Raw genomic sequence first — 25395 nt, forward strand, 5'->3', positions numbered from 1 at the left:
GATGGCTTTCAATGAAAACCAGGAGCATCAAATGGCAGGAAATAAACAGGGCATGATTACCATGTATACGTCAACATCACAGATAAGAGTAGGTCCAGCCCAAAAAACTGGAACTCACTATGACCCCATGGATAAGTCGCGGGTAAAAGGGGTGTTATGAAAGTAATTCAACTGGATACGATAATTTTGTATGATCCTGGAAAACGCATATGCTGTACCTCCAAAACTAGACGCAACAAATGATTGGCAACCTACAGTCTTGCAAGACTATGGTATAAGCCTACAGTACCCAGTATTCCCAAGCGGTCTCCCATCCAAGTACTAACCAGGCCTGATGCTGCTTAGCTTTCGAGATCAGACGAGATCAGGCATGTGCAGGGTAACAGTGCAAAACCAATGTCATTTTTGGAATCAGCTTCCCAAATTCATATAAAACCACTATAATTTTTTTTTTAGTAAGTGTGGCAAGAATACTCTACGCACAATACTGGAAAACCACAGACATAAAGTCAATAGAAGATTGGGGTGGGGACGACACAAAAGTCATGGACTTCACAGAAATTGATAAACTTACAACTTAAAGAAAAATCAACAAAAACTTATGAATAACTGGAAATCAGTTATCGACTTTCTGCATGAAGGAGGGAAAAATGATTTAATGAAAGAAACACAGTTTCTTTCAGCAACTGAACGAAGAGCAAGAGGCACCAAGTGCAAATGATGCCACAGGGATAAAGGTGACCCCAAACTCCACCCTTTGCAACGACGGACAGATCCCTGAAGAGAGGCTTAGAAGAGGATAAGCACTGAGAAAGCCTCTAGGAAGCACTCACAGAATTAAAATTGACCAACGCCAGTCTTTTTCTCCCTAAGAAGACCAGCAAGGGTGTTGTTGATTTGGAAGCCAGGGCAAAAAATGGAATGAAATACTACCAGACCTGCCTCCGAAGAAGACCAAAAAAAAAAAGTTTAAATGCCAAAGACGATGCCCATCTTTTCTCAGCAATATGGCATTCCAGAACAGAGAACATGCCAAGTGTTCTAAAGTCCAGCGATTGTTACATTAACAGTGGTTCCCAAACTTTTTTGACCAGCAGCTCCCTTGACCTCCTGGGCCACTGGCCACAGCTCCCCATTAGGACTACAATCCTATACATTGTAGAGGGTGGTGAGTTTTTAGTGAGGATTCCGCAGCTCCCCGGGGAACCATTGCATTAACACATCGAGGAGGAGTGTGGTCCAGGAAGAGACTTAAAGCGCAGCTGTGAGCATTCAGACCAAATTAAAGGAGTGGTGAAGGAGGCCAGCAAGGCCTGGATCTCAGTACACTGTGCTCTAGAGTTTGTGAGCATACCTTTTGTGCACCCCCCTCGCCCATGCAGGCCAAAGGGAGGTCTTAGGCTGCCAGGTAAGTACCTCTCTGCCAGGATTGGATGTCAGCTCTGACCTTTTCTGAGGTCCTGGGGTGAAGAAGGGGGTGTTGAATTGCCACAAATCTCACTTCCCAGGGAGAAATTCTACTAGTTTCTCAAGATCCAGGTTTTACCCCTCCAAGTCCAAGACGAGTGGACTAGTCTACCACATAACCATTTGCTGATGGGGAGAGTGGGAAGAGCCATCACCTCCTGGGCCCAATAAACTTGGAGGGTGGGCACAGACACCCAGGGGTGTCTAGTGCAGATCTTTAGCCCGAGGCTCACAGCAACTTGCACCAGACCCATCAATAGCACAGAGCCTGACAACCTTTGATCCCGAGTAACACAAGGGCCTGCAGAACACCAATCTAGAGAGAGAGAGAAAAGAGAGAGAGAGAGAGAAAAGAGAAAACCTATGCACATTGGGGCAAAAAATCAAAACTTTAGATATAGGCTGATGGGTTCTGAGCTGTCTGTGACAGATCAGGAGAGAGATCTTGGGGTGGTGGTGGACAGGTCGATGAAAGTGTCGACCCAATGTGCGGCGGCAGTGAAGAAGGCCAATCCTATGCTTGGGATAATTAGAAAAGGTATTGAGAACAAAACTGCTAATATTATAATGCTGTTGGACAAATCGATGGCAAGGCCACACCTGGAGTATTGCGTCCAGTTCTGGTCGCCACATCTCAAAAAAGACATAGTGGAAATGGAAAAGGTGCAAAAGAGAGCGACTAAGATGATTACGGGGCTGGGGCACCTTCCTTATGAGGAAAGGCTACGGCGTTTGGGCCTCTTCAGCCTAGAAAAGAGACGCCTGAGGGGGGACATGATTGAGACATACAAAATTATGCAGGGGATGGACAGAGTGGATAGGGAGATGCTCTTTACTCTCTCACATAACACCAGAACCAGGGGACATCCACTCAAATTGAGTGTTGGGCGGGTAAGACAGACAAAAGAAAATATTTCTTTACTCAGCGTGTGGTCGGTCTGTGGAACTCCTTGCCACAGGATGTGGTGCTGGCGTCTAGCCTGGACGCCTTTAAAAGGGGATTGGACAAGTTTCTGGAGGAAAAATCCATTATGGGTTACAAGCCATGATGTGTATGCGCAACCTCCTGATTTTAGAAATGGGTTATGTCAGAATGCCAGATGCAAGGGAGGGCACCAGGATGAGGTCTCTTGTGATCTGGTGTGCTCCCTGGGGCATTTGGTGGGCCGCTGTGAGATACAGGAGGCTGGACTAGATGGGCCTGTGGCCTGACCCAGTGGGGCTGTTCTTATGTTCTTAAACTACAATTCCCAGGAGGCCTTGCAGGTCTCTTGTTATCTGTTGTGCTCCCTGGGGCATTTGGTGGGCCGCTGTGAGATACAGGAGGCTGGACTAGATGGGCCTGTAGCCTGATCCAGTGGGGCTGTTCTTATGTTCCTACAGAATTTGCACTCCATTAGGTATTAATAGTACTCAGTCATCTACCAAGGATAGGCAGCGAGGCTTCCTTGCATTGGAAAGAGTTTGCTAAGTGGCTTTTAATCTCCCACGCAGTTTGGCAGCACCGAGAAACCAAAGGGGCCACATCATTCCCTGACAGCGATTGAGATTTCCAAGTGCAACGGCAGCTTCAGCCCCCCCTGCCCCATGGTGCCCGGGAACTAGGTAGCAGAAGGACAGAGTTGTGCATCTCCTGGCTGCTTCCTGCCAAGCTTTCCCAGGTGGGCACCCAGCAGGAAGGCAGCGGGAGGACAGGAATCGGCAATGGTCACAACCTGAGGCATGGGCAAGAGCCGCCAGCATGGGCCCCAGTTCGCACTTTCACCACACCATTTTGCAAGAGCTCGTCACAGATACGGATGCCACGCGGCAATGGGTGCAAATGGGGCCTCTTGCAAGTCATGCTTGAGAGAAGAAGCTTGCGGGAAGTCCGGTTCCCTAGAAGGGCTTGGAAGCCCCTAGTTGCAAGCTGGTTACACAATTTAAGGAGTTCTATCTGCCAAGCTGCTTTCACATTCAAGTCATGCCTAAAGCAGCAATGAGATGCAAGAACATTCCCCCCCCCCCTTTGCTTTTACCCTCTGGCCTCCAGGCTTTTTCTGTTTGGCCCAAGACCAATACTGCTTTTGCATTTTAAAAAAAACAACACCAAAGGACACACACACAAAAGCAGGTTACCAAATGCATCACCCCCAGAGTAGCCCCCACTCACCGTATAGCTGGGTTCTGCTATCTGTACTTCAGTCCTCTGTGATGAAGATTGCCGTTGCCTCCCTGAGCTGGATCCTGAGCAGGTACTGAAAGGACGCATTCCCCGAGCGCCATGGAAGCCGCTTCCCTAAAAACACACGCACAACTGACTTACATTTTTGGAACCAATCTGAAGAGAAAGACTTAAGGCCAAGTCAAACAGGGAAAAATATCTCATTATTCGTAAGGATGGTGAATTTTTAAACTTGCTGTGTATTCTCCATGCGTGTAGAATTACCCATATATCCAGCTGCTGTTTTATGGTCCTTACGAAGCTGCTTTTCCTTGGTTCAGCTCAGCACTGGGGGGCAGCTGAAAGAGGCAGCAGGCCTCTCTCTCTGTCCAACCTGAACTCATTGGGGCCATTGGCCCAGTCCTATCCAATTTTCCAGCACCGATGCAGGCGCAATGCAGCTCAGATGTGAGGGAAGAAACAGGCCACCGTGACTGCCCACCCATTGCAGGATGCAATGAATACCCCATTAGCACAGCTGCACCGGGGCTGGAAAACTGGATAGGATTGGGCCAGAGCCACCGCGTTCCAACACGCTCACCCCAAGCCTCTGTGCTCGGACAGGCGACAGGCTACGTTCAGACAACGTGAACGCCACCACCCTTTGCAATAGTTTGCGCACCCTTTGCCCACAAGCAAGACAATGGAGAAGAAGCTCTTTCCATTTCAAAGCTCCTGCCTAGAAATTTCAGTCCTGAAGGATTATAGGAAAGAGGGGGGGGAGAAAAAAGTCCCCCTCCTATCCGCTTTTGCCACACTGCGCATCATTGGATGAACCTAAAAACCATGCGCCTCCCTTCTCAATAGCGATGGCAACAGTTGCTTCTGAACTTAGTTTCCTTTTCTGACCTGCTAAGGACCTAAACGGTGGTTTGTTTTTTTCCCAGCAGAGCCAAACATGAAACCAACACAGTTTCAAAATTGGGAGGGGGGGGGAATGTTGTTAAATATCCCTGGAGGATATCCCTGTTAAATACCTCCTGGAGACAGGAGGCTCCATGACAAGAAATTCAGGAAGACCACATATTCTGCCCATCCCTGCCTTCAGGAAACTTTGGCCGGCTTCCTAGAACCATCATGCTGTTGGGCCTGTTCCCAACTGTTCCCGTTGCTTCCCCCGCACTTCCGAGGAGAGCGTAACCCTGTTTGACCCTGTTCAGTGGGATCATCCCATAACCCTTAAATATAAAAAGCAGACGATATGTCTTGCCATGCATGTAGGCTTCCATTCTTACAGCACACCACCATTATTCCCACCCGATACCCTACCCCACCCCACTAAGGCTAGCAGGCCTGGGCAACTGTTAAATGCAGCGCACGATAGCCAGAGGGCTATGAGGCAACCAGCAACTGCGCCAAATGCTTTGAAGCTACCTCCTCAAAACCCATCACGGCTTATGCGCTTCCTGGAAAAAAACTCCCGGGGATTTCTCTCTGCCTCTCCACACCCAAAAACCTTTCCTTCTTCTGCCCCACCTTTCCCCTTGGCCCCTTGGGCTCCCTCTGGAGGATTCCGCCACCTCTCCAAGAGTCTCCCAATGCCACATCCATGACTCTGCCTCCAGGCTGCCCACATGCCAACACAATTCCTCTGTGCTTTCAGACAGCCGAATGCCCCCCTCCTCCTCCTCACACATCAGCTCATTTACTCAATTTCCCAATGCTCACACACTCTCTCTCTCTATCCCACCCCCTCATTTCCCTCTTTCTTGCCACATACCCCCCTCCAGACTCATGACAACAGCAAACAGGGACTAGTAACTTAGTAACAGCCCTTTTTCGACTTACTCACAGCTTGAGTCACCAACTCTTCCTTTCAACCACCAGCTCCAAGACCTCTCAGTTCTCATCCAGCCTCAAAACCTCCCTCTGCTAACCCTCTGCCTCGATCCTGCCTGCCCCAGAACGGATCAGGGATTCATCATTCCTCCTCCCCACTTTGAGACCCCCCCTCTCATCGACAAGGCAAGTGAGTGCCCACCCACACACTTCTGTATCCCTTACAGAACTCCCAATATGCTATCTTCTTCCTTGGCATCTCGATATCAATCTTCACTTGGCCTCTCTCCTTTTGCTGCCACTTTTGAGATGGGGCAAGACAGTCCTAATCCTAATTGAGAAGGCCATTTTATGCCCCAATTTTCCTACCCTCTCCCTGGCCATTGCACACCTTTCAATTGCCCCCATCCTTCATAAAAAACGGAAGTTCCCTCTTTTACTTGACCTCATTGTACCCAACCCTCTATTGTTGCTTCCCTTCCAAATGTCTTCCACAAAGCTTTGGAGGGGGGGGGTGTCCTTTTACCTGTTCTCCCTCCATATCAAGCCTATGTTCTCCCTTATGCACCAAGCCCTCAACAGCCTGATCTGCTCCCCCAACTGTCACCACGCACCACCTGGAAACCCCCTCTTTCCAACCTTTCCAATTCCCTCACTTCCAGTCCCATAGATTGCTGTTTCATACCTACAGCTCTTCAGCCTAGCAGCCCAAAAAAGGGCTAATGACCCTTCCAAAGTTTTCAACTCCTTCAAACCCACCATTCTAGATCTACCTTCTCAAAGGAACCCCCTGGAAACCCCTCCTGATCTGCCATCTCAGCCCCCTAAAACCAAGCCTTTCTCCTGCCTCCTCCACCCAGGTACTTCAGCCTTCCATCACCACCCCTTTCCATTTGCTTGTTCCCCACTCCATCGCCAAGGTTTTCCCTCCCCATGCCAAAAACCTGGGTGGCCTTACTCCCCACCATTCTGCCAGCCCCATATTGCCCCACCCCTTTCACTGACAGCCAGAAACACAAGGTGACTACTAGTCTTCTAGCCTGCAACTTCCATAACCACCATCCTCTTCCAGGCACCCCCCTTCCCTAATGCTCAAGCAGCAATGGGTCAACAGGCTCCCCTCCATCCTAGCAGCCCCACATTCCCATTCTTTCAAACAACCAACAAGGTGATTAGTCCACTGCATTTCTCATTCCTTCAAAGCAGCACATCTCACTCCTGCCCCCTCCCGTTCCCCAGTGGTCGAGGAGGAATGGCTCGACATGCTCCATATCCCATTCCCCACCAGCCCCACACGCCCACCCTTTAACAAACAGGGAAGAGCAAATGAACCAACCAGTTTTCTAGTCCTCAAGGTTCCTCAGCCCTACCCATTCAGCAACCCTTCCCCAGTGCTCCAAGAGGATAGGCTCAGCATGCCCCATATCCCATTCCCCACCAGCCCCACATGCCCACCCTTTAACAAACAGGGAAGAGCAAATGAACCAACCAGTTTTCTAGTCCTCAAGGTTCCTCAGCCCTACCCATTCAGCAACCCTTCCCCAGTGCTCCAAGAGGATAGGCTCAGCATGCCCCATATCCCATTCCCCGCCAGCCCCACATGCCCACCCTTTAACAGAGAGGGGAGAGCAAATTAACCAACCAGGTTTCTAGACCTGGAGGTTCCCTAGCCCTGCCCAACCAGCACCCCCTTTCCCAGGGACCCCTTCCCAGTGCTCCAGGAGGACAGGCTCAGCATGCCCCACATACGCCAGCCCCACATGCCCACTCTTTAGGGGAGCAAGTGAGCCGACCAGGTTTCTAGTCCTCAAGGCTCCCCAGCCCTTCCCACCCAGCACCCCCTTCCTCAGAGACCCCTTCCCAGTGCTCCAGGGGGACAGGCTCAGCATGCCCCGTGTACTCCTGCATCCCACCAGCCCCACATGCCCGCCAAGTTACTAGTCAAGTTACTAGTCCTCAAGGCTCCCCAGCTCTTCCCCTCGCGCCCTCCTCCAGCCCACGGCTGCTGGCCACCCACTGCCTCCCCCTCCCGAGGGGTGCCCAGTCACTGCCAGCTCCAGAGGGAGTCCCCCAGACCCCCTACCTGCCAGCCTCCCACCCACCTGGCAGCGCCTCCAGCTCGGTCCCGCGGGCTTCTGCTGCTTTGTCCCCGCTCCCTCACTGCACCAGTCCCGGCTGCTCCACCCCGGAACTGACCTCACCCAGCCGGCATGGGCATCCCCAGCAGCGCCGCCTCCTCCTCCTCGCCCGGGCCGCCAGGCGGCGCCACCTTGCACGAGGCGAGTGGAGAACGGACAGAGGGGAGGGGCCTCTAGGAACGGATGCCGACGGCCATGTTTGAAGAGGGCCAGGGCTCCGCTACGGCTGGGGGTGACGCCGCGGCGGCCATTTTGGTGAAGGGCAAACAAGAATGGGTAGGGATACATAACAGGGAAAGGGCAGGCGGCCATCTTTGGTAAGGGGAACGGTGCACGAAGTGGCCATGTTGGAAAGGGGCGCCGGCACTTTTAAAGGGGTATGCACATATTTTGTACCTAGTCGCTAGTTTTTCTCAAACTGTGGGCCTGGACCCGCGAGGTGGGTCGCGAGCCCATTTCAGGTGGGACCCTATTCATTTCAACGTGCCTTTTATTTGTAATATATTAAACCAGTGTTTCTCAAACTGTGGGTTGCGAGCCTGTTCCAGGTGGGTCCCCATTCATTTCAAGGTGCCTTTTATTTGTAATATATTACAGCCCAATCCTATCCACACTTTCCTGGAAGTAAGCCCCATTGACACTAATGGGACATACTTCTGAGTAGACATGGATAGGATTGGGCTGTTAGACCAGTGTTCCTCAAACTGTGGGTTGGGACCCACTAGGTGGGTCTTGAGCCCATTTCAGGTGGGTCCCCATTCACTTCAAGGTGTACTTTGCTTTTAATAGATTGAGAGATATTTCAATTTCTGCATGAAGTTACACATCACATGATATCTAACAGGATGAAATTGTTATGCAGGATCAAAAGAGACCACTGCCACCAAACTAAGTTTAAGACTTTTATTAGGAGGAATGGAACCTGAACCAAACAACCTTGTTCCAAATTCCCCCAATTGAGAAGGGACCTCAGGCAGGCAGGCAGGCAGGCCTCAAAGCAGGCCAAGGGCTGGAGGCTTGATGGAAGTTCCCCTCTGGTTCTCAGCTCTGGCAAGGGGCACTTTCTCCCAGGGCTCCTTCCAGCAGCTCTCTCAGCTCCTCTCTGCAGCTCTACCCCTGGTGGTCTCTCCAGCTTGCTCTTCTTGCTCCTTCTCTGCAGAGCTTCCCTAGTGGCCCCTATTCCTCTGTAGAGCTCACTCCAAAGCTCCTCACAACAGCTCTTCCCTGGTGGTCTCTCTGCTTTTTGCTGGTGCTGCCCCTTTTATAGCCTCAGTTCCTCTGCACACAGCAGCCTCTACCTTTCCTCCACTGACACTGCAGCAGTTTTCCATTTGGTCCTCCACTCTCAAGGGCTTGTTACAAGGTACTCGGGTGACCCCATTGGCTCAAACAAAACTTTATAATGATTGGCTCAGACAAACTCAGACTGACTGTCTATTGGCTCATGAAAGGCACAGGCTACCATCCCCTCAGGCCAATTTACAGCAGTCGACTGAGCCCAAGTTCTGCACAAATCAATATTATTCAAACATACCAAGATTTAAAAATTTTTGGCTAGACACACACACACTCAGTGGCGGCCCGCACCCTCCCCACCCCATAGTGTCGCCACTGCCTCCAGGCACTCAAAGTTTTGCTGCCTTTTCTAGGCAGCACAGCAATGGGTTAAGGCTGCCACCATCTCCACACTTTCCTGGGACTTTCCCCATGGACTATAATGGGACTTACTTCTGAGTAGACATGCATAGGCTTGGGCTCCACAGTCACAGTCCAGAAGGCCGCTGTTCTCCACAAAGAGCACATTTTTGACCACCCAAAGCATTTCCATGACATGGGTTTGCCAATGTCAAGGCATTTGCTGATGGAAGCATTTGTCTGATGGGGCTTGAAATAGCAAAGTTCCCCCCCCCCCCCCAAAAAAAAAAATATCTGTGACCATATCGGATTCCAATGTGCTTTTTCTTTTGGTGGCATCAGTAAAATAACTGGGCTTCATGGCACACTCTGGACTCTTCCCTCGCTGTCCTTTTTATTGGGCTGTGTCATGGGCAAACACTGACCTCGATCGTAAAATCCTAAAATATTCATAAAGGAGAATTGAAAGGCAATCATTGCTGTCTCCTTAGTGTGGAGGAGGCTGGTTTGAAGGTTTAAGTGCCGAAACCAGACCTGAAAATACATCCCCTAATTCATCTGCGGTCTCCAGGCACGCCACTAATTCGGCAATCCTGAGTACATTGACTTGGCTCAGTTTTGATGGCTGTTCTCCATCCTTGTTCTCAGGGTCACTGTGCTCAAGGATACATATGCCACAACTGTGCCAGTTTTGTTTCAGCAGATTGTGGCTTTACAGTTTTGCCCTCCTTCTTCTGCCTTTTTTTGGGCAGGGTTGGCCCAAGCCTTCCTGGCGCCTGGAGCCGTAGGCCAAATGCTGCATCTTCTTAACCCAGTCTTATGACTATTGATGCTCCTCTTGCCCCCTGGATTTAAAAAGGAAAAGGGGATCGGAGTAGGAGAGGGGGAAAGAGTAGTGGGCAAGACCACCCGAGATGGTCTAGACCAGTGCTTCCCAAACTTTTTAGCACCAGGACCCACTTTGGAAAAGGGGTCAAAGTTCAACTGGGAGCCCAGGTCTACCCACCTAGTTGACCTGGGTTCTAGAGTTAAGGTAGTGCTCCTTCCCCCCTCCCAACACAAACAATGGATCCACCCCTGGCCCCCCAGCTGTGGTGACCCCATGGCACACTACCCTGGTGCCCTACCCTGGCTCAGGTGGTGGCCAAGACGATGGCACCCACCAGATAGCCCTCCAAATAACTCTCTGAGCCACTGACTGAGCTATACCCAGGGTGACCAGATGTCCTCTTTTTCCAGAACATGCCCTCTTTTTTAGCCTCATGTCCTGGAAAAGAACTTAAATGTCCTCCTTTTCCCTGTGAGCAGTGCCTTGCAGGCAGTGCATAGCCTTCTTGTAATTAATAAATTACATGTAATATAATTACATATTATATAATATGTTATTATAACTGAATTATAATATGTCAACATGTAATATATAATTACATATTATATAATATGTTATTATAACTGAATTATAATATGTCAATATAACTGAAGAAGGAAATAACTAAAAATAAATGAACTTGCCTGCAACTGGAGGCTGCAATCTTATGCACAATTATCTTGGAGTAAGTCCCACTGAACACAGTGGGCTTCCTTCTAAGTAGACATGCATAGGATTGTGCTGCTTCACTGCAATCCTATGCGTGTATATTCAGAAGTCCCACTGAATTCAGCGGGGCTTACTCCCACCCAAGTATCATGTAGGTCACCCATGTACTTTACCTGGAACCAAACTCCATTGAACAAAATTGGACTTACTACCAAGTGAACATGCACAGGATTGTGCGGTAATCTTTGCCACTTCAACTCGGGGCAGCTAATATACCCAGGGTGACCAGATGCCCTCTTTTTCAGCCTCATGTCCTGGAAAAGAACTTAAATGTCCTCCTTTTCCCTGTGAGCAGTCCCTTGCAGGCAGCGCACAGTCTTCTTGTAATTAATAAATTATATGTAATATAATTTTAAACTTAATAAGTAATAGTGTTTAACCACAAGAAATCAATAGTCAAGCGTTTTTAGCTCTTATTTTGTCATGTACATTTGTCTTGGATGTCCTACATTTGGGGGGGCCTTGTCCTCTTTTGCAATTATGACATTTGGTGACCCTGAATATACCAGACACGGAGGTGTTTGGAAAGGTGCTGTTTACGTTGCTCAGAAGTAAGCCCCTCATGTTCAGTAAAACTTAGGCTGTGATCCTATGTTACTCACCAGAAACAAACACCTCTAGCCGTACATTCACGCACACCCCTTTTTCCTATTTTGGGGGTGGTGGAATGAATTCTGGCTCTATCCAGCAGAGGGCTGTCAACATCTACAAGAGGGCTTTGTTTCATTTTCTCCTTTCAAAAGGTGCTTATTAAAAATGGGTCCTGGAAACAACCACTCTGACGCCTCTCGCCGCACTTGAACTACAATGAAGGTTGGGAGAAAGGTGACCCAGGAAAACAGAACAGGTTGCTCTTGTGCCTTTAACAGCAGTGCGACGGAGGGAGACCAAAGTCAGCTGTTTAGCACTGCTGATCTCAGGGCATTTATAGGTACACAGCTAACTGGCTAATCTGCATATTGGCCACCCGAATTGGCAAGGTGGACGAGCTCAAGTGACCACCTTCTTAAGGCACATACCTACTAGTTGCTTAGAAGGAAGTCCTGGGGGAATTTGCTCCTAGGCAAGCGGTGAATCAGATTGCAAGCTTTGTTTCAATCCGGTGCAGGCTTCTTGTGGTTCCTGAGCAGCTTTGTCGACACCCCGGAAGTCAGTGAGTAGCATACCAGCTGTCATAAAAATGTGGAATTAGACCTGGGGAATGTGGCTGCTGCTACGGTACTTGAGCTGTGGAGAGTAAGTCAGCCCAAAAGAAAATTTTCTTTACCTAGTGGGTAATTAGTCTGTGGAACTCCTTGCCACAGGAGGTGGTGATGGCATCTGGCCTGGATGCCTTTAAAAGGGGATTGGGTACATTTCTAGAGGAAAAGTCCATCGTGGGTTACAAGCCGTGGTAGGTATGTGCAACCTCCTGTTTTAGAAGTAGGCTACCTTGGAATGCCAGATGCAAGGGTGCAGGTCTCTTGTTGTCTTGTGTGCCCCCTGGGGTATCTGGTGGGGCCACTTTGTGATGCAGGAAGCTGGACTAGATGGGCATTCAGTAGTGTTAAAACAGGCAGGTTGCATCTCTGCAGAGTTTCAGAGGAGGGCTTCTCCCAGCACTACCCAGAGATGCTGCCAAAATGGCTGGATTTTGGCACAGTCTTTGGTTTTGGATGTCCGGATTAGGTGTAATCTACCTGTACAAATCCATTGTCCTGATTAAGGCCGGAGGAGATACTACCAAGTCTCAGTATCAACTCTTAATTCAGTGGATGTTCCTCATGATCTCTCCTCATTCTTTCAAGACTCCTGCCTCTCATTTCTGATCAAGGCTGAGAGGTGTTCTTGTGCTTGGGTTATTCTGTGATCGTAGCAACCCGCGTAGCTTGTTTTCCCCCAACTTGCTGTGACGGGTCTGTATCTATTGCTGATTTACCAGGAAGACAACGGTGCACAAAGCAAATCCAAGGAATAGCTAACCGATATAACTTCAGGATCAGTAGACCATGATAAAAAAACCTCATGGTTTGCGTAGGTGACAGGTGTTTTTTTTTTTTTTCCCCTGTGTTGTGACCTCATCTGATCCTTAAACTGTAAATTAGAGGCCTCTGGGCAGTGGTGTCACTAGGGAGATGCTGGGGGGTGGGCTGCACAAGGTGATGAACATGGAGGGATGACACTACTACTGGCCAAATTTTTTTTTTTTTTAATCTTGGTACATTTGAATAATACCATCTTGTTATATATCATTTGATGCGTAATTTCCTGCAGAGTGCAATGAAATAAGCCGCGGTGAAATATCTCTATTCTAGCAAAAGTTAGAGGCAAAAAACCAGTGGGGCAGAGCAATGGTGCATCACCTTACCCACCACATGGGGCATTGCCCTGTTCATCATGGGGGTGATGTGCTGGCCTCCATCGGGTGACACCACCCCCTCTGGGCTTAAGGGAAGGTGACTGGAAGTCTTGCTCCCTTATTCACGAAGGGACTGTAGCCCAGTCCTGTAGCCCTGTTTTGCTTGCAGAAGGTCCTGCATTCAAATCCTGGTAATGACATGTGTTCTCTCCTTCTCTTTGTGTGGCAATGCAGGTTCATGTCTCTCGGGCTGCAAACAGGGGTTGCTGTGGGATGCTTAAAACTCCAGCACTTTATTTGCGACAGGAGCTTCTGAGAAGGAAGAATCGTATTCTGCTCTATCCCCTCGAGGGCAGTGGTGGCCTACTCCACAAGGTTGTCGTAAGAAGGATGCCAAAATAGCATGTGAATGTTTGCTTTGAAGACCTGAAGGGCCCATTTTTAATAACCCCATCCCCTCTCTTGGGACGATGTCTGGCGAGCACATCACGGTTGTCAGAACAGAGTCATTTTTTTCCCCCCGACATCCAATTTTCTACTTGCAGGGAGTTTAATGACTTCCTTTTTTTATTAGCCATTTCAGATAGGGTAGCCACAGTAGTCTGTTGCAGGAAAAACAGTCTTGCAGCATCTCAAAGGCAACCCACTTTATTTCAGCATCAGGTTTTCTGGAGTGCAGTTCACTGCATCAAATAAATGAAATGCAATTCCTAGCAGTTAAATATATACAATCAGTGGTGTCACTAGCACAGTGTGGGAGGTGTGGGCCACACAAGGTGATGCACATGGGTCGTCTGTGACACCACTGCTAGTAAAAATCTTAAAAATCTTTATCTTCAAATAATACCATCCTGTTATATATCAATTGATGCGTGATTTAATGCGGAATGAAACGAAACGAACCATGTTGAAATATCTCTCTTTCATCTAAAGCAGGGGTGTCCAAAGTTTTTGGCAGGAGGGCCACATCATCTCTCTGACACTGCATGGGGGGGCGCCAGGGAAAGAAAGAATTAATTTACATTTAAAATTTGAATACATTTACATAAGTTTACATAAATGCGTATATTAAAGATGAACTTATATGAATGAATGAAGGTCTTGCAATAGCTCAAGGCCTATAAAAGGCCTTGCACAAAGCAAGGCCGGCCTTTCCTTTGCTGCCGCTACTGCATCACAGATGTGAAACAACAAGCAGTGGAGGAAGCCCTCAACCCATAGCTCACGCGAGAGGTCAAACAGTCGCCCTCACGCTGAGAGCAGTTGCGTCGTGCCAGTGTGGGCTCCAACAAATCTCCAGAGGGCCAGAGGCTCATTGGAGACTGGGGGCTCCCTGAGGGCCACATTGAGAGGCCCCAAGGGCCACAAGTGGCCCCAGGGCCGGGGTTTGAGCACCCCTGATCTAAAGTTATAGCCAAAATACCCGTGGGTGCAGGGTAACCCAGCTCAAATTCCCCTCTGAGTCTCTGCCCCTTCCCAACAGCTCGGGCTGTCTTTGTCCTTCAGACTGACCACACCAAGAGAGAAATGAGTCACCTGAGACTTGTACCTCTGCCCCTCCTCTCAAGTGGATCTTGAGGCTTATTCAAGAGCCCTGTAGAACCATTAACTGACTTGTTTATCTCATTCCTGACTGTTAACCAGTTCACACTTCTGTTCTCCAGGCAAACATGTCCAAGATGGTCCATGCTCGGCGACTGGAAGGAGTGGACAAGAATATCTGGTAGGCTGGTGTCAACTGAACTCCTTGGCCAGGTTTGGTTGCTGGGGGTGATTTCTGTGTTGCCCAGATGCCCATGTCATTCTACAACTTAGAGCAGTGGTTCTCAAACTTTTAGCACCAGGACCCACTTTTTAAAATGCGAATCTGTCAGGACCCACCGGAAAGTGATGTCATGACCGGAAGTGACATCATCAAGCAGGAAAATTTTAACAGTCCTAAGCAGCAATCCTACCCAGGAGTAAGACCCATTTACTATCATTGTTAAAAGCATACACATAGGAGCGCGTTAAAAGTACAGATCTGTCACATTTCCCCAAATGCAGTCACATACCATGGTAGCACCAAGTCTCTTATATTAAAAATAAAATGAATGGGGACCCATCTGAAATTGGCTTGCAACCCACCTAGTGGGCCCTAACCCACAGTTTGAGAAACACTGGCTTAGAGGGTTAGGGATCTATGTTCAAGGAAAAATTAAAGCGTTGCATTCAGGGAGGGGGCTTGGAGTCTTCTTGAGCCCTTCCAGGCTCCCTTGAACCCATTGCCCTGGATATTATCAATACCCACAAGAGCAGCCCCTATCTGCATCTTTCTAAGGCAGGAGGTGCTAACTTGATATCTTTGTTCTTCTCAGGGTGGAGTTTGTGCAGCTGGCTCACGCTTACAAGACGGTGAACCTTGGCCAAGGCTTCCCCAACTTTGCCCCGCCGGACTTTGTCCAGGAAGCATTCGTGGCGGCTGTTAGCGGAGAGAACACCTTGCTGCATCAGTACACCCGAGCTTTTGTGCGTGAGACCTCCCTCTCAGTAGCACATTCAGTGTGCCCCAGATTTGGCTAAGTGGTCAATCAACCCAGAATGGAAAAACTTTGTGGTCTCTACTACAAAATGATGGAAGTGGATTGGGGGGGGGGGGGATGGTTTATGCACATGTATCAGCGGCATGCAGAAAGGATAGGCAGGGTAGGTAAAGCCTTAACTTAAATGGCAGATGTGCTTCAATGTCAGTAAGTGTAAAGTCATGCACATTGGGGCAAAAAATCAAAACTTTAGATATAGGCTGATGGGTTCTGAGCTGTCTGTGACAGATCAGGAGAGAGATCTTGGGGTGGTGGTGGACAGGTCGATGAAAGTGTCGACTCAATGTGCGGCGGCAGTGAAGAAGGCCAATTCTATGCTTGGGATCATTAGGAAGGGTATTGAGAACAAAACGGCTAGTATTATAATGCCGTTGTACAAATCTATGGTAAGGCCACACCTGGAGTAGTGTGTCCAGTTCTGGTCGCCGCATCTCAAAAAAGACATAGTGGAAATGGAAAAGGTGCAAAAGAGAGCGACTAAGATGATTACAGGGCTGGGGCACCTTCCTTATGAGGAAAGGCTACGGCGTTTGGGCCTCTTCAGCCTAGAAAAGAGACGCCTGAGGGGGGACATGATTGAGACATACAAAATTATGCAGGGGACTGACAGAGTGGATAGGGAGATGCTCTTTACACTCTCACATAACACCAGAACCAGGGGACATCCACTCAAATTGGGAGAGTTAGAACAGACAAAAGAAAATATTTCTTTACTCAGCGTGTGGTTGGTCTGTGGAACTCTTTGCCACAGGATGTGGTGCTGGCGTCTAGCTTGGACGCCTTTAAAAGGGGATTGGACAAGTTTCTGGAGGAAAAATCCATTACGGGGTACAAGCCATGATGTGTATGCGCAACCTCCTGATTTTAGAAATGGGCTATGTCAGAATGCCAGATGCAAGGGAGGGCAGCAGGATGCAGGTCTCTTGTTACCTGGTGTGCTCCCTGGGGCATTTGGTGGGCCGCTGTGAGAGACAGGAAGCTGGACTAGATGGGCCTATGGCCTGATCCAGTGGGGCTGTTCTTATGTTCTTAACCCAGCAAGTAAGCTAGCCCAGGGGTGTCAAACTCATTTCATACCGAGGGCCGAATAGCATTCATGATGCCTGCTGAGGGCCAAAAGTGATGTCATTAGGCCGGAAGTGATGCCATTAAACAGGTCAGAACCAAAAATGAGCACTTTTTCTCAGGAACTCATTAGCTACAAATGACATCACACACAAATCTCGATCGTATTTCAAGACATGGGAGAGCCCAATATTCAGGTGGGCTGCCCTTTCAGCAGTGCCACCGCAGCACTGCTCAGCAGCTGAAAGCCCAAGGGCCGTATAAAAAGCTTCTGCGGGCCGCATCTGGCCCCCGGGGCCTTATGTTTGACACCCCTGAGCTAGCCAATCCAAAAATAGCAGGGCACCTGCATCAGCTCCCTGGGGCCTGGATCTCGCCACATGTCTCTGACACAAATGCCCTTCCCATTGCCTCTTGGTTACTTTTTGGTCTTTTCTCTTCCTGCCCAACTTTGCCTCTGCTCAGGTTTTCAGACCTATCTTTGTTGATGAACACACAGAGCCTGTTTACATGTTACATTAACCCAAGGTCTGCACACTTCAACGCTGTGGGGGACCACAATGCCACCTGAGGTCAGAATGCACCCACTGCGGACTCCTGACCCACCCCTTGAAGGTTTCTGGTTGAGTACTGAAAGGAAACCAAGCTCTGCCAGGTGCAACTCACCAAGCTGAGTCCTGCACGATCACAGGTTTTTTGGATGGTGGTGACCCGTACCCCTCTTCCACCCTTTCTCCAGGGACATCCGCCTTTGGTGTCAATCCTCGCTCGCTTTTTTGGGAAGTTGCTCGGACGTGAGCTTGACTCTCTGACGGATGTGATGGTGACTGTTGGGGCCTACGAGGCTCTGTTTTGCTGCTTCCAGGCTCTTGTGGATGACGGAGATGAGGTAACGAGGCATCCATCCTCTTTCTGGAACAGCTTGATAGTGGGGGCGCTATTTTGCAGACCTCTTTATTTCTGGTGGGATTAAAAGCATTTCTGAGTCCCAGGTCACCTTCAGCAGGCAGAATCCTCAAGTAGGGGTAGCATTGATTGCATCTCCAGGGTATTCTGCTACTGAGCTATTTTTTTTTCTCCCTATCTACCCCACACCCCCTGTTCAGATTACAGGGCACAGATGTGAGCTTGTGTCTTGTCCACCAGTTATTAAAATGCCAGGTTCGCTCTTGTGCTTTCTTAGGTGATCATAATCGAGCCGTTCTTTGATTGCTATGAGCCAATGGTGAAAATGGCTGGTGGGACTCCGGTGTTCATACCCCTACGACCTGTAAGTGGACAGCTGTCTAAGCCCCAGTTTATGCTGGGGTGGGAAGGAAGAGGGTGCTGGGGTTGGGAGACTGTTGTGCAGATGGGGGGATTGCTGCTGATCTACCTCCCAGGGTCATTAGAGGCTTAGAACAAGAGAAGGGTGTGTGTGAAGGTCAGACTGGAGCATCCCATGGTTGGCCTATGAACCTGTTCTGAAGATCAATGGCTTAGGAAGTCTTTTCCTCTCTTCTCCAGAAACCCACGGCAAGTGGGAAGCTGATGTCCAGCAGGGACTGGCAGCTGGATCCGACAGAGCTGGAGGCCAAGTTCACCCAGCGAACCAAAGCCATTGTGTTGAACACTCCCAACAACCCCCTGGGGAAGGTAATTGCAAGCCCTGCGACTGGGAATATGTTTAGCCTAATTGCTTTTCTGCACTTCCCTTTGTGCAATCTGTTTTCCAAATGTGCCTTGGAGAAAGAAGAAAATAGGAGGGAGACAGGTGACAAAAGGCTCATGGAGTATGGTCAGTTTGCTAGCAGAAGGGAACGGCAGATCTAGCATGAGAGGGCAGGAGGTCTGGTCTAGAGGGTAGAGCCTCCGTTAGCCCAAAGATAACATCAGAAGGTCGCCAGTTCGAGGACACCGGCAGCTCCCTGAACGGCTGAGAATGGCGAGACCTTGAAGCCACTGACAAGCCGAGCTGAGTGATTCCATCTGCTCTTGGTGTGAGCAAGAAGCGTCTTGGCTGCCCTCCATGTGAGAGATGGAGCTGCTTGCCAGCCTGCGTGGGAGAACTGGAGGCCAGAAGTGAGACCAAACCAGGAAGATCCATTCTGAAATGCTGTTAGTTCTTGAAAGAGAGAACCTCTATGATTGTAAAAATCCCCTTGGGGGATTTAGAAATACCTGCCTATGTAAACCAAATAAAGTCAGAGGAGTAATCCGATGACCAGATTATGTAAACCTATGTAAACCAAATAAAGTCAGAGGAGTAATCCGATGACCAGAAAGGTGGTATACAAATACCTGGTGGTGGTGGTGGTGGTGGTGATGATGATGATGATGAAGGCCCATAGCCAGGGAGACAGACCAGGGACAGACTGCACTTGCTCCCAGTGTGGAAGGGATTGTCACTCCCGGATTGGCCTTTTCAGCCACACTAGACGCTGTGCCAGAACCACCATTCAGAGTGCGATACCAGAGTCTTTCGAGACTGGAGGTTGCCAACATAGTGATGATGATGATGACGATGATGAGAGTATTGGGGGGGGGGTATAAAACCATGCCTCCCTGGGAGCTATTTCACCATCCTCTCACTTATGGGCTTTCACTAAGCCAGTGTCTTCAAACATTTTCATGCCATGACCCCAATAAATGAAGTTGAAGACTGGGGACCCACTGACCGCTGCTATAAACTCCAGCTTGGGATGGAGTTGCCAGTCCTCTGCCTATCTTTTTATCCTTTTTATGTGGGATAGGTGTTCAGTAGGAGGGAGTTGGAGCTCATCGCAGACCTGTGCGTGAAGCATGACGTCCTCTGCTTCAGCGACGAGGTCTACGAGTGGCTGGTCTACGATGGAACCGAGCACATCCGGATAGGTAAGGAAAACATCCAGTCTCCAAAACTGCCCCCACCTTGAAGCAGCTGTTTAACCCTACAGTTCCTGCCAACGGTATTACTGGGGTTAAACAGCCGCTGGGGAATACAGGGGAGAACGTCTGGCACGAAGACACCATGGAAAAGTAAAAGCCATCAAAAAATCCCGGTCTTCGGCTCGCGGTTCAGGTTGGGGCCTTGCATGGTTGCTATTTTGGACTAAAAACAAGCTTCTACGTGAGACAGTGATGCACTGAATCTTGCATCTAGTTTTTCCCTGTGAAAGCTGAGGCAGATATTCAGATTATTTCACGGGGGGGGGGGGGGGAGATCCCAGGCCTTTCTTAGGCCTCTTTCCTTCCCCTGCCCCTCAACTGTGACTTCCATCTGATGCCTCTTTCCTCCACTAACAGCCAGTTTGCCTGGAATGTGGGAGCGCACGGTGACCATTGGGAGCGCTGGCAAAACCTTCAGTGCCACGGGATGGAAGGTATGGAGTTGGAGGCTCAAGGAGCAGGGTTCCCAGTCTGTTTACCTGCACGTGGTAGGATCCATTTTTTTCTCTTGCAAACGGTCTTGGAGCCCAATTCTATGCATGTCAACTAAGACGTAAGTCCCACTATAGTCGATGAGGCTTACGGCCAGGTGAGCGTGGATAGGATTGGCGCTTCAGTTGGGTTGACTTGACCAAAAAACATAACCTTGCCGACCAGGGACGGCATCGGGAATTGGAACCCGGCCAAGACCCCATGCCTCTTTGGAGAGTTTGCCCAACTGGGCCAGGTTCTGAAACGCGCCCCCCCCCCAGTACTAGTAGCAGCAGGGACAAGTCAACTGAAAGCGTTATGCTGCCAATATTCCTGGGCACCACTGTTTACAAATGGGAGCAACTCCCCAGCCAGAGATCCCTGATTCATCATGGTGCCTCTAGGGGATACTCTGAGTGCCCTTCCCATTCTCCACCCCACTGGTGAATGGTGGAAGGGTGTAGCAGCAAGAGCTCCTCTAACTGAGAGGGTGGAGCTACTGTCAAAGATTCTCCCGATTCACTGGTGGAGCAGGTGGGGGGAGCCTATATCTATATCATTATCGCCCATTGCCACTGGACCAGCCTGGTGGGTCTGGATCAAACCACTCAGGGGCTCTAAACTATATCAAGCCCAAGAACACCCCCCAAGAAAATTGAACAAGCCCAAGAACACAGCCCAAGAAAATTGAGTGTTGGGAGAGTTAGAACAGACAAAAGAAAGCATTTCTTTACTCAGCGTGTGGTCGGTCTGTGGAACTTCTTGCCACAGGATGTGGTGCTGGCGTCTAGCCTGGACGCCTTTAAAAGGGGATTGGACAAGTTTCTGGAGGAAAAATCCATTACGGGGTACAAGCCATGATGTGTATGTGCAACCTCCTGATTTTAGAAATGGGCTATGTCAGAAGGCCAGATGCAAGGGAGGGCACCAGGATTGAGGTCTCTTGTTGTCTGGTGTGCTCCCTGGGGCATTTGGTGGGCCGCTGTGAGATACAGGAAGCTGGACTAGATGGGCCTATGGCCTGATCCAGTGGGGATGTTCTTATATTCTTAAGAATCCCCATCATATAACATTACCTGAAAAGTTTATATCTTAATCGGAAAGACAAAGAATACTTTCGCAAGGCAAAGACACAACAAGAAACCCATCGAACATATCGTACCCTGCACTTAACGGTGCAAGCCATCGCAAATCTACTCAGAAGTAAGTCTCATTGCCTTCAATGGGGTTTACTCCCAAGCAAGCCTGTAAAGGATGGCAGCCTAAGCCTGTCTGCATTCAAGTGTTTTCATTGAAAATGTAGCATCTTTCTGATTTTTAATTGGCGTGAAGAAATACTCTTTAATTTGCTGCAGGGGGTGCTCAAACTATGAGGCCTAATTTGCTTAGCTTATCCATAAATCCGGCCCTCTAGCTGGAGAGATCCAACTGGCAAGCTTTGCCCCAAGGCGTCCAGTTGCCTGCTGCTGACACGGTCCCTGTTCTTCCCTTGACCTCTTAATCTTCAACACGAGGAAGAGACTGGATGACCTGCAGAGTGAAATATCTGCATCCTCACTTCTTTCTGGTGTCCACAGGTTGGCTGGACCATTGGGCCCGATCGCCTCCTGAAGCACCTCCGAACGTGCCACCAGAACACGGTGTATCATTGCGCAACGCCGGCTCAGGTGAGATACCCGCACCTGGCGCCGTATGGAGTGCTGGATGAAACGGGACTGCACGAGAGACCTCAAAGAGGGTTCCAGTGGTCCCAAATCTTTCTCCACCTCTGCAGCCTCCTCTCTAGCCAGGGGCCTCAGAGGGGAAGGCGTTAGGGTCATGAATGGAGCACAGCAGACTTTGCGGGAGGCCCACGACTTCCGTTGCTTGCGCTTCCAGGAAGCAGTGGCTCGCGGGTTTGAAAGGGAGTTCGAATGTTTTGGGAGACCCGAAAGCTATTTTGTCCAGCTGCCTCGGGAGCTGCAGCGGAAACGAGATCTGCTCATTCAAAGCCTGGCTGCTGTGGGCATGAAGCCCATTGTCCCGGAAGGCACTTACTACGTGATTGCGGACCTCTCGGCATTCAGTAAGTTCGTGATTTCCACCACCTCCCTCCAAGAAGACTTACAGGGTAGTGTAGATACTCTGCTGGCTGCTATATTTTACCCTTCCAACAACTTTGTGAGGTGGGTTGGGCTGCCCAAGGGAGTGACTGTCCCATTGAGCTTCATGGTCAAGCAGGGACTCCTACACTGATAGGTACACTTGGGGACTCCAGTGATTGGTTCATCCAAGCACAGACATGGCTGGGTGAATTAACCCCTACGTCATTAGGTAGCCCTGTCCAGTGGGTAAAGCATGCTGTCTTCTAGAAGCTGAAGTGCCTGAACTAGAGAACTCGGAGGGACTTTATGATTATCAGTTTGTCAAGTGGATGATTAAGAACAAGGTAAGTGCTAAGGGTGGGGTTGTTTTTCGCTCTTGAACAAAAGTTCACCAAGGTTGCATAGCCAAAAGAAAAGTGGGGGTACCCTATTCCAAAAAATGGTTGGCAACCTTCAGTCTCGAAAGACTATGGTCTAAGCCTACAGCACCCGGTATTCCCCGGTGGTCTCCCATCCAAGTACTAACCAGGCCTGACGCTGCTTAGCTTGCGAGATCAGACGAAATCAGGCATGTGCAGGGTAACAGTTCCTGCCAAAAGGGTTCAATTTAAATTTTAAAACCTATGAGATACTATCAAACAGACCCTGGGAAAAAATATTGCACTTGGATGGAGAGGGACAATTTCTGTCCCCCTGTGGAATATAAGAGAGCCACTTCTTTAAAAGCAGTGATATGAAACTTCCTGTGGGCTATTGGTCCACCTTATCCAGTGTCGTCTGCTGTGATTGGCTGGGAAGGATGCTGCAGACCTCTGCCAAAGATGCTTTAATGGGAAAGCCTGATGAATGGCACTTCCTGCTCATAAAGCAATGGGCTGAGTGTTGTGTGAGAGAAGGACATCGCATCTTCCCCTTCCATCTTTGCAGGGTTTAGCAGCCATCCCAATGTCTGCCTTCTACAGCGCTCCCCAGAAGAAAAACTTTGACCACCTCATCAGATTCTGCTTTGCAAAGGTGAGTCGTGCCAGGGTGGAGGATAAAAGGGGAGCGGAATTTATAATAACCAGTGGATTGCTGTCGAAATGATGCTCTGGGACCTTGCGTGGTGAGGCGGAGGGCCTTCCACTCTGACAAGCCAATCTATGGGAGTGCCCCCTACCTCAGGTCTGCTATGGTGTGAGTAATGGAAAGAGCAGGGGAAGGTGAGTTAAAATATCCTAGGCAACCCACCTGTTGCTACCTGGGCTCTCTTCACATAGTCTGGGTTGTGGTTACAACCAGAATTTGGAGCAGGCTGGTGAATTGAGCAAACATGGTAGCCACCTCAGTATCAAGGTGGCCTTTTCTTTTGTGGGGGGATGGAGAGGCTCCGGGAGTGCTCCAAGGTTGAAGCCAGCTTGCCTAAGCCGAGTATAGTCAGGGCCTGGATGGAGACTGCAGAGAATCCCACAGGTGCCACCTTGGGTTCTGTGATGGAAGAATAGCAGCACATCCATGTAATTCGTGTACGTTGTTCAATATGACTCTTGTTGTATCCCCCATGGGCTGGGTTGGGTTATAAAGCTTGGCCACGTGGGTGTGTGAAACTCTTCCTTGATTCCTTAGGAGGATTCCACTCTGAAAGCCGCAGATGATATATTGAAGGAATGGAGTCGGAAGAAATCGGGACGCTAAGCAATCCCTGTTGTGTTGGCTGGTGGTGCGGGCGGGCGGGGCCCTGACCGCACAGGCTTCTCACGAAGCAGTTTATGGGATATTGACGGACCGAGCTTTGCCAAAGTGTGAAAGCAGGAGTAGGAGCACCATGTTAACATGCTCCCGGGGAGCACCAGAGAAGAGTCTCCATCTCTCTCTCGCCCCGCTTTCTTTTCCTGTTCTGCAGGAATAGTGAAACTTTTTTCTATGCCAGGGTAATCTTCGCAAGGAATTTGTACTTCCTGGTTTTCATTTCAATGGAGAAATGTAGGTTTCCAGCTTTGATGCTCCTTCCTCTACTGAATGCTTCAAATGTAGCCTAAATGCTGTGATTGGGGGTCTCCTTTAGACCATCTATACTAGATTAAAATAATAATAATCTTGCCAGCTCTATGAACAGATGACTATGCTTTCTGGGGCCCAACAGAAACACTGTTACCACTGGCCTTGCGCAGTGTGTAAGGGTCGTTATCTCTTTGAACCCTTTCTGTAGCAGGAAAGAGAGGGCATCTCTATTAACCTTGTCATTAAAAAGCGATACCTATCTGCTGCGTCCTACAGTTGTCTCCCATTTTGTTGTACTGCACTCTTGAGCCATCTGAACCAAACCGGGGGGGCGGGGGATCCCAACACTGGTTGTCAATAAAAACAAAACATGTGTCAACAGAACAGATTTGTACAAGTTTGGCTGTAATGTGGGTTTTATGGAAAGCAGCAGCATAAAAGTCTGACTCTAGACTGCTACAATCTAGGTACAGGACACTAAGACTGCGTGTGTGTGTGTGTGGGGGGGGGGAACTGCCATCTGGCTGTGCTGGTTGTCTGCAAAAGCCATCATACTGTAGTCGGTATTCTGAGCTCCCAGGCAATTTTGGGCTCCCCTCCTTTGGCTCGGGGGCCTACTTTTGAACCCCGAGCCCGGGTATACTGTACCCCCTGCACGCACCACCTCATGCGTCCCCATGGGATTGGAAAATGTAAGATCCCAGGAAACTTTGGGGCCCCCTCCTTTGGCTGTTGAGCCCCCTTTTTGATGCTGGGCCTGGGTGCAATTGACTTCCTGCACCCCCCTCTCATGGGCCCTGCTCCCAGAATTGCTTTGATACCCCTAGATCCTCCAGGCCCAGCTTGAAGGGAGCTGCACACCCAGGCACTGCAGGGTTGTTGTCTCTGACCAAAGCTGTCCCTAAGGGATGTGTGTTTTGCGCCAGGATGCAGTGTGAACAGGCATCCAGCGTTGCCTTCTGGGGTTGTCTGGAGGTTAAGGCTGAATCCTGGAGAGTTGGCAACCCACTAGGCATGCAGGGCCCTTATCGGTTGCCACTCTGTGCGCGCTCCCCAAAGAGTAAAGGCCCCTGAATTTACTCTTGAGTAGACACTTATTTTCAGTGCAACTGCGGCTTGAACACAGCACCCATCAACGAGCTGGTTCGG

The 25395-nt window shown here is 49.5% G+C and overlaps 2 protein-coding genes across 8 annotated transcripts in view; one reads left to right on the top strand and one right to left on the bottom strand.

Annotated features, from left to right (window-relative positions):
- LRRC8A (leucine rich repeat containing 8 VRAC subunit A) overlaps positions 1 to 7630 on the bottom strand; it is a 28769-nt gene extending 21139 nt beyond the window's left edge. The window contains exons 1-2 of the mRNA XM_066610776.1: positions 7552 to 7630; positions 3620 to 3745 (exon numbers count right to left, since the gene is read on the bottom strand). The gene's annotated coding sequence lies outside the window, so the exon portion shown is untranslated. The remainder of the gene's footprint in view (positions 1 to 3619; positions 3746 to 7551) is intronic.
- A 3893-nt stretch (positions 7631 to 11523) lies between these two features.
- On the top strand, positions 11524 to 24618 carry KYAT1 (kynurenine aminotransferase 1). 7 transcript variants are annotated; one of them, XM_066610511.1, is made up of 14 exons: positions 11524 to 11562; positions 13392 to 13532; positions 14822 to 14880; positions 15515 to 15665; positions 17544 to 17693; positions 17988 to 18074; positions 18311 to 18439; positions 19537 to 19657; positions 20069 to 20145; positions 21760 to 21849; positions 22061 to 22247; positions 22534 to 22610; positions 23194 to 23280; positions 23872 to 24618. In XM_066610511.1, exons 2-14 carry the CDS (start codon positions 13431 to 13433, stop codon positions 23938 to 23940), a joined length of 1386 nt encoding a protein of 461 aa, XP_066466608.1. In that variant the 5' UTR covers positions 11524 to 11562; positions 13392 to 13430; the 3' UTR covers positions 23941 to 24618. The 7 variants fall into 7 exon arrangements, with proteins under 7 accessions (XP_066466608.1, XP_066466603.1, XP_066466604.1 ...); XM_066610506.1 differs by lacking the exon at positions 11524 to 11562 and adding an exon at positions 11564 to 11644; XM_066610507.1 differs by lacking the exon at positions 11524 to 11562 and adding an exon at positions 11564 to 11644 and having other exon boundaries at positions 22537 to 22610.
- Positions 24619 to 25395: the final 777 nt, after the last annotated feature.

Source organism: Tiliqua scincoides, chromosome 16 (genome assembly GCF_035046505.1).
Source record: "Tiliqua scincoides isolate rTilSci1 chromosome 16, rTilSci1.hap2, whole genome shotgun sequence".
In the NCBI taxonomy this organism is placed as follows: Eukaryota; Metazoa; Chordata; class Lepidosauria; order Squamata; family Scincidae; genus Tiliqua; species Tiliqua scincoides.

Bases quoted from the DNA above. Each gene is read 5' to 3' on its own strand.
- KYAT1 (XM_066610506.1), top strand. The intron at 19,658-20,068 runs GTAAGGAAAACA...CTCCACTAACAG, and splicing joins AACCGAGCACATCCGGATAG to CCAGTTTGCCTGGAATGTGG. The intron at 21,850-22,060 runs GTGAGATACCCG...TTGCGCTTCCAG, and splicing joins ATTGCGCAACGCCGGCTCAG to GAAGCAGTGGCTCGCGGGTT.